Source organism: Myiozetetes cayanensis, unplaced genomic scaffold (genome assembly GCF_022539395.1).
Source record: "Myiozetetes cayanensis isolate MyiCay16 unplaced genomic scaffold, myiCay2020 scf1, whole genome shotgun sequence".
Lineage (NCBI taxonomy): Eukaryota > Metazoa > Chordata > Aves > Passeriformes > Tyrannidae > Myiozetetes > Myiozetetes cayanensis.
In genome coordinates, this window is record NW_026086604.1 from 142010326 (window position 1) to 142029583 (window position 19258).

Genomic DNA, 19258 nt, shown 5'->3' on the forward strand with positions numbered 1-19258 from the left:
GTATTCTACTATCAGCATAACCTCTCTGTTAAAGTGGAGATGCATCACTGTGAACTCTCAAATAAGAGAAGAGCTCTTCCTCTTTTCTGATATTCTAGTTCTTCAAGTTTGGAAAACTTTCTTTTTTGTGTTCAAAAAAATGCCAGTGCTCCCATTTGTTTGGCAGTTTGTGCTCTAAAATTAGGGCCTATATCCCACAATCAAAACATTTACACAGTGTTTAGTCTCCTGAGTGTCTCATGAGGAAAGCCAAAGCTTGATTTTCCAGAACATGCAGTTCTTACCACCTCCAGTAAAACTAAATGTAAGCTGCTGCATGCTCAGCAGTTGAAATAGCCAAGCTGGCATGCAGTTTCTCAAATATGAGATTGAGTAGCTAGACTTAAATACACTAAGAAAAATCCTAATTTGAAAGTTCTTCTCTTTTTACTACTTATTACAGTCTTTCAAGCTTCAAAATCAAGTCATGCTTGTCTGATACCATGCTTGGACATCTAATGCAGAGGGCCCTGTCCTGTTTTGTGATTTATCAGAATGCATGTGCTTGTAGTTTTTCATATGAATACTAGATCACAGACTAGATCACAGAGAGCTCATGGCAGCTCTCTTAGCTTGTGAGCCAACTTCTGGCATTGTTGTATGAGGCATTTCTTGGATATTTCATGTTCTGTCATATGTTGACTCTCAATTCCAGACTGTCTATGTATAATTATATAGGCTGTAAATCCATTCACAGCTTGTTAACTGAATTGGATCCTGCATGCATGTCTGTGAGTTTTGTTTGACGTACCTGGTGTTCTGCTCGGGTGCTGTGAAAGAGCCGAAAATGGATCTCATGTTTATAGTATGAAATGGCTATGGAACATGATTAGTCTGACCCATTTAGCTGTGCTGAAGGGTTAGGTTAATTCCAAATGCTTGATATTGCTTCTTCACCTTTACAAATGTGATAAATGATACTCCTTTGCATATAATGATTACTTTCCTCAGAATGGCGTTCAGGTTAGGACCTTGAAGCTGGGTTGTACAGAACACTTGGTTTATTCCCCAAGTTTTCTGTTTGTCTAGGCAGGTCATTGAAGAATTGTATTTTTATGATATCTCCATTATTTGTTTCGCCTACCAGGTGGAAACATTTTGATTGCATTTAAAAATTTAATTTAAAATAAATAGGAAAAAGGAAAGATCTACAGCAATGAAACAGGTCTGATATGTTTTATTGTTCTTATTTGCTGGAAGGTCTTGATATTTCTTAGAAGCTGAGCTTTTGTATTCCATGAGGCTTTTCATCAGTTTTTAGAAAATAATAACAGAATGTTCTTGTCCTTTAATACATAAATACAAAAAGATTTGACCTTTTCTGTATATCTCACTGTCCTTTTTGAAGTTGTTATTCTACCTGCAAGTGTACTTTGTCAAGGGAAAGAAATTTGTGCATATTCTTCAATTAACTTCTGCAACTAGCTTTAAAAACTAAAAGAAATTATTAACATACTTAAAAGAGAAAATCTGTTGATACAGAAGTCTGTTAAAATCACCAAGGGACAACATTGCTGAGATTAAAAAAGAAGTTAAATGTAAAATTTTTATCTCACATTTTGTCCCTTTCCTTAGAAGACTCTTCCCTTGTATAAATAGGTTCTATAAATGTCCATTATTGATTTTAAAGCCCAAGGTTTTGCTTCTGACAACACAACTTGACCCCCTATCTGAATAATACACATGGAAAATCCTTGCCTATGAAATTATCTAGTAGACACAATTTGGTCACGGTGTCTCAGCACTAGAACTAATAGATACATAGTTCTAGAATCTTTTTTTGCTAACTCTTCACACATAATTATTCATGATCCCTAGAGTTTTCTAGACATAAAATCTTTTTTCCATCTGTATTTCTCCTGTTTTCTTGTGGTACTTAAAAAGTGACAGAGATCATGTCCCCCACATTACTCCTTCACTGCCTTAATTTTGATATTATATATAGGAAAATGCCTCTTATTCATCCACAAGAAAATAACAGAAAAGTGGTAGCTAATGTGGCTTCGCCACAGAGAGCAATAAACACTGGCTTTTGTTTGGATGGTTGTGTTGTTTGTTTTTTTTTTTAATGCAAGATTTCAGCTTTGTCTATTTTGGATTTATTGTCTGTTATATGTGGAAAGATAATATGATAATCTGTTCTACTTCAGCTACCACTAGCTTTTGTGCTTTCAAAATCTGTTGAAATATATTATGATAGAACATGATTCTCCTCTGCTGATGTAGATCACTTTACAAGAGCAGAGTCCTTCCAAGTGTCCATCTTTCCCTCCTCAACAGTTTTCACTTTTCCAGGTGTTTTCCTCTTATGTCTATTGGGACCAGCTCTGCATTTTCACATCTAGAGGAACATAGAGAGAAAATTTTCAAACTGATATAGCCAATGACCAGCTCATGTGTTGCACTGATGACAGTAATGACAAGGAATCACTCTGGTCCCTTGAGCTGATGAAAGGCAGTGGGCAATTGTGGGAGTGGGCCTGGAGTCCCCAGTAGCACCACGAGGACTCCCTCACATTTTTCTCTCTCCACTTAGCTGAACAGAAATGGCCTGGTTTTCCAGACCAGACGCTCCCAGAAACTCCCATTTCTGTCTTTCCAAGCCTCCTGTGCCACTTTAGCATCCATTGTTCGGGTCCCACCTGCCAGGTCTTTGGGAGAGCAGATGGTGCAGGTACTCCACAACCTCTCTGTGAGCAGGTTCAGGTTCCTGTGCTGGCTCCAGGCTCTAGAAGTGTACATTACATATCCCCAGACTGGGGATGGGGCTGGAGCCTGTTCTTTGTTTTCATAAACAGTGGTAGTTGTTCTAACCCTGAGATGCTGCAATATCTCACAATGCCATATGGTCAATACTTCTTGTGTATCACAGCATTTTTTGGTTAATTACCATCCAGGTCATTATGAAACGGTGATGAATTTTAAACTTTTGAAATTAATGAGAAGTAGAAAGCCAAAGATCAGGATTCCTGGGAATGCAGCATACTGAATCATAATGCAGTCTATTATCTGATAGTACCTTTTCATCAATGCTGTTCTACCCAGTCCTGGGAAGCTCAGACATAAAACTGCCATCATTTAATTTTCATGCCTGATTTTTTTTTATTATGTCTTGGTTCAGATAATATGTACAAATGCTTGACCCCTAAAAATTAGAAAGGAGTCAATTCATAAATAGAAAATAAGTGAGGACTAATTCAGAACACACAGAATAAACTGAAACAAAGAAAACATTTTACTTTTTTTCTTTTGAGTAGAAATTCTGCTTTTCCATTGGCCCTTGTTTGATTTCCTTGTTGGCCCCCTTCAGACACTGCAAGGTTGCTATGTCTCTACAAAACATTCTCTTCTCCAGGCTGAGCACTCACAACATCCTCAGCCTGTCTTCACAGGGGAGGTGCTCTAGTCCCCTTAACAACTAATATTTGTGTTTCTTTAACTTCTTTCTTTTAATGCTATGATGTCAGATATTCTCTGTCACTCTTAGCTTAAACCATTTACATTATAAATTGGTCTAGGCTTTGCGCTGCCTTGGAGGAAGATGGATAATTTTAAGAAAGGGAAAGAATGAAAAGTCAGAAGTGCATCAAAATCTGTATCACCATTTGTCCTCAATCTCATTTATTAATTACTTTTATGAAGAAGTAATTTGATATGAAAGAACAGTTTAGCATTTTCAAGGCCTTTTTTTTTTTTTGCATCAGAGATTCAGGGTGCACGACAAGTGAACTCCATGGCTGTTTCCAGCAATCAGCTTAAAATGCATTAGGGAGTACTTTGGTGGGGTCCATTTCAGCCTCAGAAGGGAGGGCACCACAATTATGGCACGGATTATTGCCATTATTTCTGTGCTTCTGCTAGCGACAAGCCATCTGTATGAATTTGTTACTATTAACACAGCTGGAGGTAGTGCATGTTTGAAGTAATGCAAGTACAGGCTGGCACAGTGTCACACTTCCACTGTAACTCCAGAGAGTTGATCCTTCTCAACTTCTCTCCCACTCCCGTGTTTCCATGATGCCGTTATCTCCTCTGACCTTCATGGCCTGACCACTGCCATTGATTTTTAGCGAGTGTCATTTGTGTTACAAATTGGTCTGGACTTGAATCTGTCTGTATTAAGAGGTTTAAATTCACACTTACTGGTGGTGGGAAAAGAGGGGGGAAAATTACAGAAAGTGGGAATTTGCTGAGCTGTCAAAACAGAAGTAAGCTTAAAAAGGTTTTATGGCTAATAAAGCCTTTGAGGAAACAAGCATAGAAAAACGAAAGTGCAGCCCAATGCAATAAAATTGCTGTGTCCTTAAAATGATTACAATAACAGTGCTGTGAAGTCTGGCAGCTCTCAAACAATCCAGTGAATAGCTCTGTGCTTAGAAGTTATTTGGTTGCTCTCATGAATTCTGAGTAAATGTGAACCATTTAGAAAATTAATAATTTTATAACTTAATGTAAGACACAGACCATGTTAAAACCAAACTAAGTCCATGAAATTCTTTAAGTCTTTAGTGGGGATGTGTGCTTCAGGATGTATGAAATGACACTGGAGCACGGACAATAGAACTCAAACTCAGACAGACAAGGCAGGCTGCTGTAACACCTTGGACTTGAAGCATCAGTGCCCAGGACTTTCATTATAGATTATCAGATGACTTACTCTCAGGGGCACTTCCAGACAAGAGAAATAAATACAATTTCAGTGTCTAAATGTTTTTTTAGGCTTGGTAGGCTCAGAAAGAATTTAACGGCAACACTATAAATTACTTTGATTCAAAATATTCCCAGTAGTCCTTGCTATGGCACTTACCTCCTCTCTGACCTGGAGCAAAGCCCTCTAATGTCTCAGTTTCTTCTCTGTTGTATGGATAATATGCATCTTTCTTGTGATGAATGAGACTTCCTTTGTGTCTAGAAAAAGAGAAGTAGGAATTGGAAAGGCTGGATTCAGTAGCTTTGTACTGATAATTGCCAATCTGATGAGAATGGCAGGGTCATGTCACTGTATTGCCATGTGTTCTCTGACACGCTGTGTCCTACCTAAGGTGGCAGGAGCTCCATTCATGGGGCAGGTGTGGGTGGCAACATACTCCATTTATTCCCTCCTCAGGCAAATGGAACATCTTTCCTTTGGATTTTGGGGCGTGGGGCTCAGATGTTGGCAGCAGCAGCTAAATGAGCTGGTTTTGGTAAATGACCTTTCAGGTCAGAGTGGTGTTGGTGTGCTAAGAAGTGCCATGAAGGCAATTCCCAGGAGACAGGAGTCAGTGGAAAGGTGGGAGTGAATATGTCTTGTGGAACTTTGGTAAAGCTACATCTGTTTATTGCAATCGCATCAGCGGCTCTCCCATAGCTCAGTTTCTGATGAAATTTGCACACAAAAAGCTTCACATCTATCTATTTCATACTTCAGTAGCTGAGTTTCCCTGTTATGTTGCTTGTTAAAATATTTACTAATCTTAGCAAAAAAAAAAAAAAAAAAAAGAGGGGGAAAAAGATAAATCTGAAAGAATTAAAATGTGTCCTTAAAATAAAACCTTTCCTAGTATTGTTTACAGCTTCTCTGAGATGGAGAAGTGCTGTGTTTACTGACTCTGAGACCACATTAATAATCAGCTACTATTTTAAACCACACATTTTGAATCTTAGCTGTTTATATCTGAGGACCATTGAGCCTGGACCTCCAGGAGGCAGTGCCAGGAGCCCCTTTTCCATCTTGGCAGCACCACACATGGAACACCCTCAGACCCGAAGCACCTTCTGTTGAGATACATCAGACTCTCCCGGGAGAAAAGCTGCTGTTGCAGCAAAACTGCAAGTTGTACCTACCCTTCAAATCAACAGGAGATAAATGGGATGCTCTTCATAGTGACTTTAAGGAGAGTGAGTCACAGAGCAAGGGCCAGGGTGTCACTGAGGATTAAGAACTGGTTATGAGATAGGAGAGAAAGATTCGTCATGAACTGCTGCTTCTCAGCGTGTAGAGAGATTAGTGATACCTCCTCGGCAAATTGTCTCTGTTAGGAAGAACTATGGAGGATTTAGAAAAATTCCAAATGGATTTAAATACATTGAGGGATTAAGGAGCACAATGGTAGATGAAATTCAGCTGGAATAAGTGTGACAGAATAATAGACATTAACAAAAATAGTACTGGGAGGGGGGGGGAAGAACAAAAGGTATTCTTAAAACTTCTCATAGTCTGTGCTTTGAGGCTGTGGAAAATTTGAAGAAAAAATTTGCTGTATTTATATATGTGAATCCTGCCCTTGGTACGGTGGCACATATTTTCAGACTTGAAAATTTAAAAGAAGGCATGCAAATCCTGAAGGAAGTGGCCCATTTCAACTGTGCATTTCTAAAACACAGACTAGTCCAATACATATCACTGAGGCCAAGAGTTCAGCAGGAGATTTTTAAAAAGGAGAGGTTTTTGTAAGTATTGAGCATATACATTATCACATTAACTAATTGCTTGTAGAATTGTATCATAATCTTACTTGTTTTCAGAAGGAATACTCTTGCTGCAGGGTATAAGGCAAGAGGAACTCACTTCTGATCTCTGCCTGTTCTTGGCCTGGGCTGCAGTACACACGGTGCACAGGGAAAGGGCAAGGCTAAAATCATTTTTCAACAGCAGACTTATGTATTTCATGAGGTTCATGTAAGGATAAAATGGCCCATTCCTGACCTCTGGAGTCAGACAGTGGATCAGTTGGACTCTGATCTTTTCATGTATAATATTCTCATTTATTTGGTCAGGTGTCCCTAGTATTTCTGGGATAGAATATGGGTGGCTTGTTACTTTATGACTGGACTTTAGGCAATTGCCTGAACACTGGAAATTTTATAGCAACACTCACACCTTTAAGTTTTTGCTCAGGGAATTGAGGAAATACTATTTTTTTGAATACTGTTACTAAACAACTATTTTAACATCTTAACATCTTTCTTTCTTGATCATTAGCCGTTTGAACACAACAGTGCCCAAGACAAAAAAAAAAAAAAAAAAAAGGAAAATCAAAGAAGTAATGGGTTTTGTTTGTCAAGGCAGTTTTTCCCAGGGTAGACTGCTCCTTAGGTCGTCCTTGCAGAGGCATCTCAGCTGACCACTTCTCTCACTCTCCTTCAGAACTTTTCTAGGGTTTTCTTGGACTTTATTTCTTAGCGCTTATCTTTGGACTAACCTGTATTTATTGCCAGTTTTAAAAAATCAGGCAGTAGTATATCCAAGGTGGTTTAAAATAACCTCCAGTCTTGTGCTGGTGGCTGCTGCTGGGAACTGACTCAGGGTCTGGAGTTAGTATGTACTGCTGGGAATGTGCTTCCTTCAGCACTGCTCTTCTCACTCCTTCCTTATCCCAGCAGCAGGAACTGGAAATGGCTTTCCTAATCTTTACCCTTTTCTCTTGACTGCTTTTAGCAGCAAAGCAGTCATAGCTGGTATGCACTAGCCCCTTGCCTATGCAGAGGCAGTGCCCAAGTCCTGGCATTTTGGCTCCTCTGCTTCTCCTTGCCAAGCAGTGCACTGAGAATGGAGATGCGGTGGGAAAGAAATCAAGCCTGACACTGACCCATGAAGGTGGGTGGTTAAAAATGCTGAAGCTACAGTCAGCTGTTACAACAGCCCCCCTCTACGGGATTTAAGATTTTGCATTTATTAGAGCAAGTAATAAGCAAACAGACAGTTCCTAGCAACTCTGCAAGTCGTTCTAAAGAAGCTCCTTCAGGCACCTCAGAGTCTTGTTGCTCAGCCTGACCCCTGTGACAAACACACCTGCTCTTTTCCAGGCATGGAGAGAGGATGACAGCTTGTGCTGGAGCTGGCCAGGCTTCTCCTCCCAGCTTCCCATCAGCCAGGAACTTTCCTGCACCCAGTCAATGTCCAGACTGCTGCCAAATGCTTTTAGCAGCCAGAGAAAGCTAGTCCTCAACATTATTAATCCTAAAGGCAGACTCTTTATCTGACTCTCTAAAGCATTCCATATGGTTTTCCAGACCCATGTTTTTGAACTTTCTTTTTTTTCTTAGGTTTAGCTTTTTATCTTCGCTACTAAGGGCCCTGTGTTGCATATTAAGAAAGTGATAGTTACAGACTGTTGCCCTGTCAATAAGAGGGTGCCGATTTGATGTCAGTCAAAACAGAGACATTATTGAGAAATGTCCGGGTGGAACATTCTTAAATAATTATTTTAAACTATGGAATGCATCTTTCTTGAAATTCAGTATTTGAACAGACTAGAGGGGAAAAAATTACTCTCAGATCAGTACTAAAAAAAAATAAATCTTTGACATGAAAGAAGTTCCTATTTGTGACCGCTTAAGTGAATGACTGTAAAAAATTCATAAACATTCAAAATAAATACAGAGGTAGGCAGGACCAACCTGATCAAACCTGATCTGAAAAATAGAGTAAAGTACCACCACCAGAAGTCACTGAGCTTTGGTGAACCCACTCAGGCAATTGTCAGACTAGGTCTTCTGGTAGATTTCTTTTTTTTTTGCTAACCTGTGAGTCAGTGAGTTAAAGAACCAAATGAGAAAGGATCTTACCATTCTAACCCAACACTTTAACTTGTGTATAACTCTCACTGTTCAATAAAAGTTGATTACAGAAATTAAATTCTTCAATAGATTTGGTCCATTCATCTTGTGTTTTCAAGAGCTTTGGGTGTGTGTCTTGTTATCCATGTGTTTAGTACTTTTTCCCTTTAAGGCACCTTTCTAGCTTTAAAGCTGAAATGTGGTTGTTTCAGAATTTAGAGTGAAAGCCAGACTGCCTCATTTAGGTACCAAACTTACAGCTGCTGGATGCTGCACATATTCCCCAAGGACCTCACCCACTGCATTTCACATCATTGAGCTCCTTGAGAGACAGGTGAAGATATTCCCACACAGGGAGGTTAGGCGCCTTCTTTCTTCCACTGATTAGAAGGGACATTTGAAGACCCCAGAAAACAGCCCAGACTCATTGAGACATGCCAAACAAGTAGGATATTCTGGGATCCAGTGTGTCTAGTGCTCCTCTGCTGACAAGCACTGTGTCTAGTGTCTTCTGCCTGTCTTCTACTTATTACTGTGGGGATTCGAAAGTGAAGCAGGAGATGGAAGAGATCTTACTGAGGTTGGTCTGAGCAGTTTTAACTTCCACATCCTGGACAACTGCTCTGTGCACCAGACTTGAGAGACAGCACTGTCCATCACCCACTGGTTCATCTTCAGGCCTAAAAGCAAGAGAGAAGAATAGATAATGTGCAAGACAGAACCTGACCCTTAACATGGAGCCCTCAGAAGTAAGAAAAGCTGCTGGTCCAAACAGCTTTTGAGCATGTGTGTATTTTACATTAGTATATATTGAAATTGTTTTAAAGTAAACATTAGTCTAAATAAAATGTCTCCTCCCCAAAAGTCCTTTGTTCAAACTCTACTTCGTCCTCTGACTTAGAAGTGTATTTAATACTATTTAAGCTGAACTCAGGTGTAGCCAAATTTTTGAACATTCTCAAGGGTAAATAAGTGGAGTGGACATGTCACTGTCTTGAGTCTGGGTAGCAAAAGAGAGTCTAGGTGGGAGTGGCATTTACCTCCCCAGAAAAGACACTTACTGATACTGCTGGGAGGACTGTAGTTAAGCACTCAGGCAACTTTCAGGCTGCAGAGAAATATCTTGCAATTTTTCGTGTCGTGCTCAGCACTCTTGAAAATGGACAAGCTAGCCTTCATTGCCTGCCTTCTGATTTAAGCAAATTTTAGGTGGCTTGAACCCTACCTTACTTAAGATTTTACTGGGCATTAGACTGACATTTAGGTTTAAAGAGTGCAATTCCCAATGTCAGGCCTATTTCTGTACTGTAGATTATTCCTCATTTTTGCAGAAAATGATTCAATTGAACTAATCTGACAGGGCTGACTGGATGTCCATTATAGTGCTGCATTACAATTGCTAAACAGAGTATTGGAAGGGCACTAGGTACAGCCTGGTAAAGACAATACATAATTTGCATGACGGCACTAAGGGAGCGTTTCAGAGTTCAGTAAGTGGGTTTCCAAAGGCACTTGGCAATTGGAAGGAGGAAAAGCAAACGAGAGAGCAACTGCTTGTGAGACTGACATAACCTCAGAATAACATTGAACTACATGTTGCTCTCCTCAGGCTGAGAGCAGGCTTGGCAAACGCCAGCAATCAAGCCATCTGTATAACTGCATCAGATTTTTTGCTACCAAAATGGATCAATTTATGGGATTGTTTTGACAGGCATGTTGGGAAATACAGAACATATAGTTTTCATCATTGTTTACTTCTGTTTTTCCTCTTGTTCCCTTTGACATTGCCCACTGGCTTACATTAGAGTTTGAGCTCCATTTAGCTCCGCATGCAGAGCTGGCCATGCTGCCAGTGTCTCTCCCTGCAGAACTCCTCCTGTGCCTTCATTTACATGTTTTCTTCTTGTTCTTTAACCAGAAGGGGAAACTTTGAGCTTTGAATGCATAAATCATTAGGTCCAGGTCAAAAATAGTCCATTATTCAAAGTGGTTGTCCTCACTCATCAGATTTGTAGTTTGTCTCGGGAATTTCTTGGAGACATGGAATCCATTTGTAACATTGTACAGGTAATTGTAGCATGAAGCTTAACTGGTCTTGAGGTCAGCATCCAATATTCAGCACTAGTCCTCCTGAAGTGTCTAAGTGGCCATTCATGAAGCATGTCTGGTCCATAAGACTCTGGCATCCCACAATAGGATCCTACGTGCTCACAGTAGGCATTTAGCAAGACAACTAACTCACCAGTGAGGCAGAAGTTAACTTCACCTTGATCAGGGTGCTCTGAAGATGCAAAATTTGCTCAAAAATCAGTCAGATCCCCTGTGCTGAGGAAGTTTGGAACAAAATTTTTGGTAGGGGAATGAGCAGAGTTTTTATTATAACCAAAAGTTAATCTTCATGTTGTGTAGTATTCATTACTACAACATGTGCTCCATATTTGATAGGGAGTAATATATACTGCCAGTAGTGCTGCTCTTTCTATTCTTAGAACCAGAAGGGATGCAAGTCAAATAACAACATCTTTTATATAACAATACCAGGCCCCTGACAAGGAAAGTTGGTATAATTGCCTTCATTTTATGCATAGTGGAATTGAGGGTCAGGAAGATGTCTTGACCAGGGTAACTTGATAGACCTCTTCCAGATGAAGACATATTCTATTCCTCATTCATAATTTATTCAGCTACAGATATTCTCTCACTTGTGTATAAAACCACTGAAAAAGGTGGGATTACATAGAAAGATTAAAAAAAAAAAAAAAAAAAAAAAAAAAAAAAGGCTAGCAAAGTCTGTGCATTTCGTAGCATGAATAAAATCCCTTAATGGGATTGTTCTAAGTTGTGCCAACTTTCTGGGACCAAATTTTAGAAATGACTCCTCATCACTACATTTTTCTTGTAAATTGAAAGGTGTAATCTTTAATAGTCAATAGTAGAGGAAGATTATCATTCAGTGTTTATTATTTAAATTACCTCTGTAAGTGGATTGTTCCTTAAAATATTTCTGTTTTCATCTTCCTCACTGGGAGGTTTTTAAACATTGGAAGATACAGAATCTTATTTTCACCAGACAATCTAATTTTCCTGTATTCAATGTCCAGTACACTTTGTGGAAACGCTCTGACAATTACATAAAGTTGGCTCCCAAATCCACTCCTGAACATTTAAATGGATTACACTAATTTTCAGAAGTGCTCAGCAGCTCACATTAAAGTTAAGAGATATTTATTCCTGTACTTTCATTTCAGATTCATCTCTAAATCAAATAGCTTTATAGCCCAGATCCTGCCTGTTTGTTTGTTTGTTTTGATGTGCTGGACAAAACTCCTGATAGAATTATAGGGAGATGATTGGCTCAGGATCCTTTTAGGTCAGCCAACCAGATCTAAATTGGATGATCTATTTTTCACATGGTTGAAATGGATATGGAAATTTTCATGGTTATGGCATGATGTTAAATCATGACATCATAGTCTTGCACTGAGCTGGGGACTCATTTCATCTGGAGGGATAATGTAGTACCACCATATAACATTGGCTATTTTTAGCAGAGGTATGAGCTGTATTCTCCAGGAGGTATAACTAGCTTAGTGAAATAGCCATGCCCTGAAAAGTGAGATTAAACAAAAGCAGGAGGGAAATACTTTGCAGATGATACTCTGCCAGACTTTAAAACTGTATATACATCTACATAAACCCCAAAGGAAATATTTATATTTCCTTCCCCATTTATTTCTTTGTTGTCATTAGTGTGTCAAAGTATATTTTACCAATAATGTGAGCTAGAGATTGGCATCTGAGAGAGACAAAGTTCTGCTACTGGTTCTGTAGGGTCTGACTCTGTCAGCTAAAAAATAACAATGAGGTTAGCTCTCACAGATAGAGGTGGCATTAGAAGATAAAACAAGGGAAGAAAGTTAGGTACACATGAATTTTATATACTTTCTGATTCTCTTTTCATCCTCCAAGCTGTAGAGAACTGGAGATGGAAACCTAAAAAGGCTCTCAGAAGAATTATTTTAAACTGTGAGATGTTTCGCATTTTGGTTTGGCCGCTTTTATTGTATTTAACACAGTTAACTTGAAAGAACATGCAAAACAGAAATCTGCAGCAAGTGAAATGAGACCAAAGGCAGGAAACCCAAAGTAAGCATTATCTCAAGATCAAAACATCTCAAAACATCTATATTTTCTGCAAAAAGGTGCTATGCCATCCAACAGTTGACTCTTCCTCTGGCCAAAATCTAGATCAAAGGTGATCAAAAATCTTTAAGCCGAACAAGAAAATAGTGGTGAAATCAAATGATAGAATCATAGAATATCCTGAGTAGGATGGGACCCACAAGGATCATAGAGGTCCAGCTCCTGGCCCTGCACAGGACAACCCCAAAAATCATATCATGTACCTGAGAGCATTGTCCAAGTGCTTCCTGACCTCTGTCAGGCTTGGTGCTGTGACCACTTCTCTGGGGAGCCTTTTCCAGGGCCCATCAAGCATGACTGTTAAATACACTGCAGAAACCATTAGTTTTCCTTGACATAAAAAGGATTAGCCAGCCTCAAGAGAACTGAGGAAACATAAATGGCATCCATGAGAAGTCCTTTCGCTGCTTTTGGGTTTTCCAGCTCATGCTCTGTATTTCTGAGGCCCATGTAAACTGTGATTTCTCTTTTAAGGATTCACCATTACTGGTGTACTGAAATGCCTTATTACAGGCTCCTGAAAGAAAACACATATGAGTTGCACCTGTCTTGGACCTTGAACCTGAGGGCCCACAGCCCAGAGACTCCCTCTGTGCTGTGCTGCTCGGAGTGCCAGCAAGGCCCATGAACAAAAGAGGTTTCCCTCCCTCTGGTACTGAAGTGACCGTCTCAACAGTTCAGACAAAGCAGAGTAAACCTTACCTATAAATTTTCTCCAAGTCTTTGGCCTTGATAAAATAGTTCAGTTTTCAGGGTTCTCTGCAGAGTCTTCTTTCTACTGTTACAATTTCTTTATGGAGTATCTCAGTGTTTGTTCCTTATCTGACCAATTATTTTTTTGTCTTTGGTTTATTGTAACACTTTCTGTTGAATTAGTTCCACAGTTGTTGCATCCTCACAATCAGCAGAGGAAACATTCCTAAGAAAAACCCCACTCCCTAATACAGAAACTGAATCAAGCAGGCTGAAAACTAAACATAGTATGTGAAAGACCACAAATATTGTCTGTGTGCTTGCACTGGGGATGTGAGGAAAGGCCACGGGCAGGAGGATAGATGATGTTTGTGAGATTGTCTTCTGCCTTCTCTTTATATAAGCCTGAAATCAGCTGGGTGATATTGGTTTAAGGTGATGTTGTAAGGTAGGTTAGTTTGCTTAACACTGTGCTGGTGAAAACCGTGTTACTCTCCCCATGTAAATGAAGTTAAAGGCAATCACTGTACAAACCATGCAACACTGAGAGAAATGCAACTCTAAACAAAAGCCAAGCATAAATTTAGTGTGGAAAATCATGGTCTGGCATTTTTAGAGAAAGGTTTTCAATATTCTACTGTCCTACAACACAACTCTAATAAGACAGTAATAAACAGTACTAGAATGTAACAGTGTTGAGAATTTGGGAAAATCACATCAGAAAATATAGTGATTGCAATCATTCTTAATGAGAGTCTTCAAAGATGACAGTGTGACCAATAATAGTACTGGTGCCAAAGAGTATTGGTCCTGCAGCTGTCCTGTGCCATTATGAATAACAATTTCTGCAGCTGAGTTTTTGAACCTCTGTGTTTTAGTTTCATATTATATGAGGGTTATTAAGATTACTCCTAGATGCACAGGCTTGCAAAAGAATGGTCTTCCAGCACCCTTCCATTTTCCCTCCAGCATTGTTTCTGGTTTGTAGCACTCAAATGCTCTGATTACATGCCCAGTTTACTGCTACTGCAGTGGCTTGTTGCAGCATATCTTGGTTTTGAAACTGGGGAGTGTTTTTTTCAGGGAAGGAGGAGTAAGCAGGGAATAGAAGGTTGAGTTTTTACAAATGAGGCTCCCTTGGTAAAAAACCCACACCAATGTACAAAGCAGTCCTTGCCTGCATCAGACTTGCTGTTCCAGTAAAAGCCCACTTGCTGACACCAATCATTCCCGTAAAATTTAAGCCAACATCTTTGGGAGAAAAGATTTAATTAACACATAAACCCCAGAGTCACTATGACAATCTGCTTTCATAGTGATGGGAATAATCACATTTTTACCCACTGTCAGTCCTTGAAATATGAGGGTTTTATGAATAATCTATAGTACATTTTTTTCCTTGCAGAATCAATCAGATTCTTTTGTTACTTTCACACAAGAACATTTCTGTCTTAGACATCTAGAAAAACTCTAAATTTATCTGGTGCCTTGAGGGGCTACCTCTGCTTGTGTGACAGGAGGTCTCTTGAGCCTTTTGGGTTAGAAGCACGAAGGGAGGCTGAGCAATTCCATCCTAACCAAGATCCGCATGAGACATCCCATTATTTAAATAGTGGTGCCCTTAGGGCAGTGTATGCAGAATCCAGTGAAAAAAAAAAAAAAAAACAACACAAAAAAAACCCAATCCAAAAACCAACCAAAAAAGCCAGTGCTCATTGCAGGCAATAAATAAAATGGTGGCAATTATTACTGTGATGTAAAATTAGATTCAAAAACTTTAACTGTGAGGCAGAAATAATTACCTTTGTAAAAAGCTTTGAAAAACAAACATTGTCACCTTAGTCCAGTTAAAAAGATTGTATCTAATACTACATACTTTCTTTTGACACCTTCTTCTCCTACTTGTTATATATCCTTGAAGGAAAAAATACAGAACCTTTCTTCCCCTGGGTTAGTCTCATCAAAGTTGCTTCTGCATTACCATGTCATGAGTTAGATTAGCTTGCAAGGTTTAATTTTGTGATCTTTGAGGCTTTAACATTGTTGAGAATAAATCTGTGATTATTAATCTCTTAGCCAGAGAATGTTGTATATGTTGTTTTTACTGGACATTGTTATATAATTTCTGTATCCTTTTACTTGCTTAATACTTCTTTAAATGGTTCCACAATACTGAACTACATCCAAGCAAGGTATGATTCGTATATTAGGGATGGAATGTTCTTAATGCATCTTTAGAGTTGTAACAAGTCTAATAACCTGAAATTTTTGCAAATATAAATTTTGCATCTAGGTAAGTGCTTTTTAAAATTATAGCAGTCTTCTTGTGTTAGGCTTGATTGCAACCTGTTTTCTAAATTAAAAAATGTAAATGTGGCATTGACAAAGGCTAAAAAGATTTAAAGGGGGTTCTGTCAGCAGTGTATGCACACACCAAGCTAAATCCTATGTATCTAATCAGTGTCCTCTGGACTGTGTGTCTTGCTCCATTGTTTACTTTCAAATCCATAATAATTTTGTATCCTTTCACTGGGCAAAGATTCATTTTAAAAACTAATGAATTTAAAAATACGCTTTTCCCTTGTCCATTTGATACCGAGCCTGCAATTTGACTTTCATTGTTTGTTTCCCTCCTTGTCTCGTCAATCCTTTTCTTTCTTTCTGTCCTTTTACTTTATTACATTTTTTATTGAGGACTGAGATGAACTGGTTGCTGCATCATGGGCCCATTACACTTCCTAACAATTCCATTTACACCTTATTGTTTGTCTTATTGCTGGAAAATTCAGGTGATTCATCATGCCTGAAGAAGCACCTGATCCCAATTCCCTGGATATCACGATCACTATGTGACAGGAATACAGTTAGTGGTGGCTTTCAGGCTCAAAGAGGCCAAGGTGATAACTCTTTTGGGACCTTTAGCCTCTCAAGTATTGATGAGTTCCATTTTCGTAATGCTCTGTTTTCTTGCTCCCTTTCAACAGCCCCCTGAGTGTGGAAAAGGGCTTGGAGTTAATAAAGGAAGTGGCAGATCTCCTGAAGCTGCAGATGAGTGTCTTCGATGATGTCAAGTACGTACATGGAATTTGCTCCTTTTTATTTTATTGAATATCTCATTATTTTTGAATAGTTTGTCTTGCAAGGAAATATCTACTCCTTAATGCCAAAATTAATGAGAATGTGCAAGAGGCAAAAGAGAGTATTGTGATGATCTTTGTAGCATTCCCTACACACAGGAACAAATTATTTTGAAAAAAATTATAAAGACTGAAACTTTTCTGTGCTTCCATAGTGAAAAATAATCTGTTCAAAGGGCTGTAAAAATATTACCAACCTTATGTAACAGCTTCTAGGTAAGGGAAGTCTTGTGAAGGGTCACTATACCCAGCATTGCCGAGGGGAAAAGTTACATCACAGATGGAGAAAGGATTTGAGCCCCTAGCTTTGAGTCTGGCACATGGCACCCTAGGTCGTGCTGCTTGGTCAGCTACTTATTTAAAAAGTCACAGGGAGTTCAACTGTGTTGAGCTACTGTTTTTCCTCCTATGATTCATACTGAGGAATGCTCTGCATGTTAATGTCATGAACTAGAAGGTTATGGTTTTGCTTTGCCCAGTAAAGAGCTTTAGAGTGGGGATTTGCTGAAAGCATTTTGGTAGGAACATTTACTTCACAAAACTTCAGTCTTTCTTTATAAAACAGAAAATAAAAGTAGTTTGATACAAAAGGAATGGAAAAGAAGGGTGAGCTGTGGGAGGGTTTCAACAGCTTCCTGGAAAGAACCACATCTTGGGTTCACACAAAATGACTGATGTCTGGGTAGCCTGTGTTTCACAGGATCTGGGGCTTCTTGCTTTGGCCCATGAGTTGAGTTGCTGAAGTGCAGAGCTTTTCTCAGTCTCACCTGTGCTGCCATCAGCTTTTGTTTAACTTTCAGTTGCAGAATGTAATTCATTGTTTAATGCTCTGATTTAGTCATAGTCTGGTGATGTTTCATCCTTAGTGGAAGTGTTTATTCTTAATTGGAAATAAAATTCAACACCTTTTATTACTGTATATGTATGGAAAAATAGACTCCTGGGGAAAAAAATCTTTTTAGAAACCTGAAAAATACCAGACACACTGACTTTAGTTACTGAGAAGGAAAATATTCCCATATTTGTTTGCTTTGTTTCAATGAATGTTTTTTGGTTATATTTCATGAAATACATTTTTATGAAAACTGTGTTTTTAAATTACAAACCCCGATGATATTCTATTATCTTCCTTGTAAAGAGAATTTGCATCCTTGACTTTGAACACTAGCAGATAAACTACTGCACATTTAAAGTAGTAATCCCATGGAACAATTTCTCTGCTGGAATCAGCGGGTTCTGCATCATTAAGTTCATTCATTTACAGTACAAGAGCACTTTCACCTACCTTTCTAATTGTAGTATAAAGCTTTTTGGTTATTTTTTATCATTTGATAAATCACAACAACATTGCAACTGGCAGGCTGAAGATTCATTCTCTAATGAAAAATATCCCTCCAGAGATATAGCTAGCTATGATCAACCTTTTCTTTATTTTAATGTGCAAAATTAGGGAAGCTGGTTATTTTGCATCTATTAATATGCAGTGATATGACTGTACTCAAAGTACTTGTATGGTTAGTGTCTTAAAAGTATGCTATGAGTTACAGTAACTCCAAACAGAACGGAGGATTCTGTCTATCCACACAACGTTTTTATCCGTCTTTGCCTTTTTAAATGATCTATAAATCTGTGAAAGGTTATCCCAAATCTCAGATTAGTGAAAATTCATCCATAACAAATTTTCTTTGTCCAAGAGAATGAGATGCTTTGACTCAGATTAAACACTTGAAATACTAAAGAAATGTGGAGCTGCCCAGTAGATATAGAAGTAGTAGAATCTTTACAAAAAGGCTTTGCCAAGAAAAGAGTTAACACTTCTTGGATGTGTTGTTTTCTTATCACTGCACTACTATCAGTGGAAAACAGTGTGAGTTTGAGGACTTTGGTTAGCTTCTGAGTGGCCTCATGGACAAGAGTTTCTGGAAAAACTTGATGCCGTGTCATATCCACAACTGACATATCAAAGTGGGAGAATGAGGTCTCTCAGAAAATATGCTTTCTCCTTGGTCTTTGGAATCATGGGTGATGTACATTATTTTATTTCACTGGCAACTAAAATATTCTTTTTCTTAGAGATTCATTTTTTTAAAAAATGGGGAATTTATGTAGAAAAAACTACCAGTAAGCCTGAAGATGGAGGATTTATAAAAGGAATGGGAAAGGAGTGGGAATTTGTTGTACTAGCCTACTTTGAACTCTGACCTGAGTATTTGCGTGGTCTAAAATTCTCAGTTCTCTCTTTTCCCTCCAAGAATTCCAAATGGTTAGAAAATAACAGTGTAGACTTGGATTTTTTAAGATCATTGCAGAGATTTCAGAGATGTTAATGAGGATAATGGAGTTAATTTGAGAGTGTAGACAAAGTCATCACACCAAATCAGAATAGTGTAAGAACTAAGGAGAGAGGCCAAGTGGTGAGTTCTTTTAAAGCTCTTTAAATTCTCAGTTAAGAGTTTCTTGCAGTTTTCTCTGAAAAAAAAATACCTGAAAGGGTCTTTTTCACTAATAAATTACAATCTTTAGTTTTGTCTGCAAATCTCTTTCACTCTTCCCTGTATTTTTAGTTTCTCCCTGTGCTTTGGAGTTGGGTAAGTGAAACAATTGCTTTTGCCATGGATTCCTACCAATTCCCCCTGTTAGCTCTT

At 38.6% G+C, this 19258-nt stretch overlaps 1 protein-coding gene across 1 annotated transcript in view; it reads left to right on the plus strand.

Annotated features, from left to right (window-relative positions):
* The window catches only part of PTPRN2 (protein tyrosine phosphatase receptor type N2), a 642194-nt gene that overhangs the window by 251694 nt on the left and 371242 nt on the right, over positions 1 to 19258 (plus strand). Inside the window, exon 10 of the mRNA XM_050310509.1 lies at positions 16461 to 16547. Coding sequence (XP_050166466.1) covers positions 16461 to 16547 — 87 coding nt within the window. The remainder of the gene's footprint in view (positions 1 to 16460; positions 16548 to 19258) is intronic.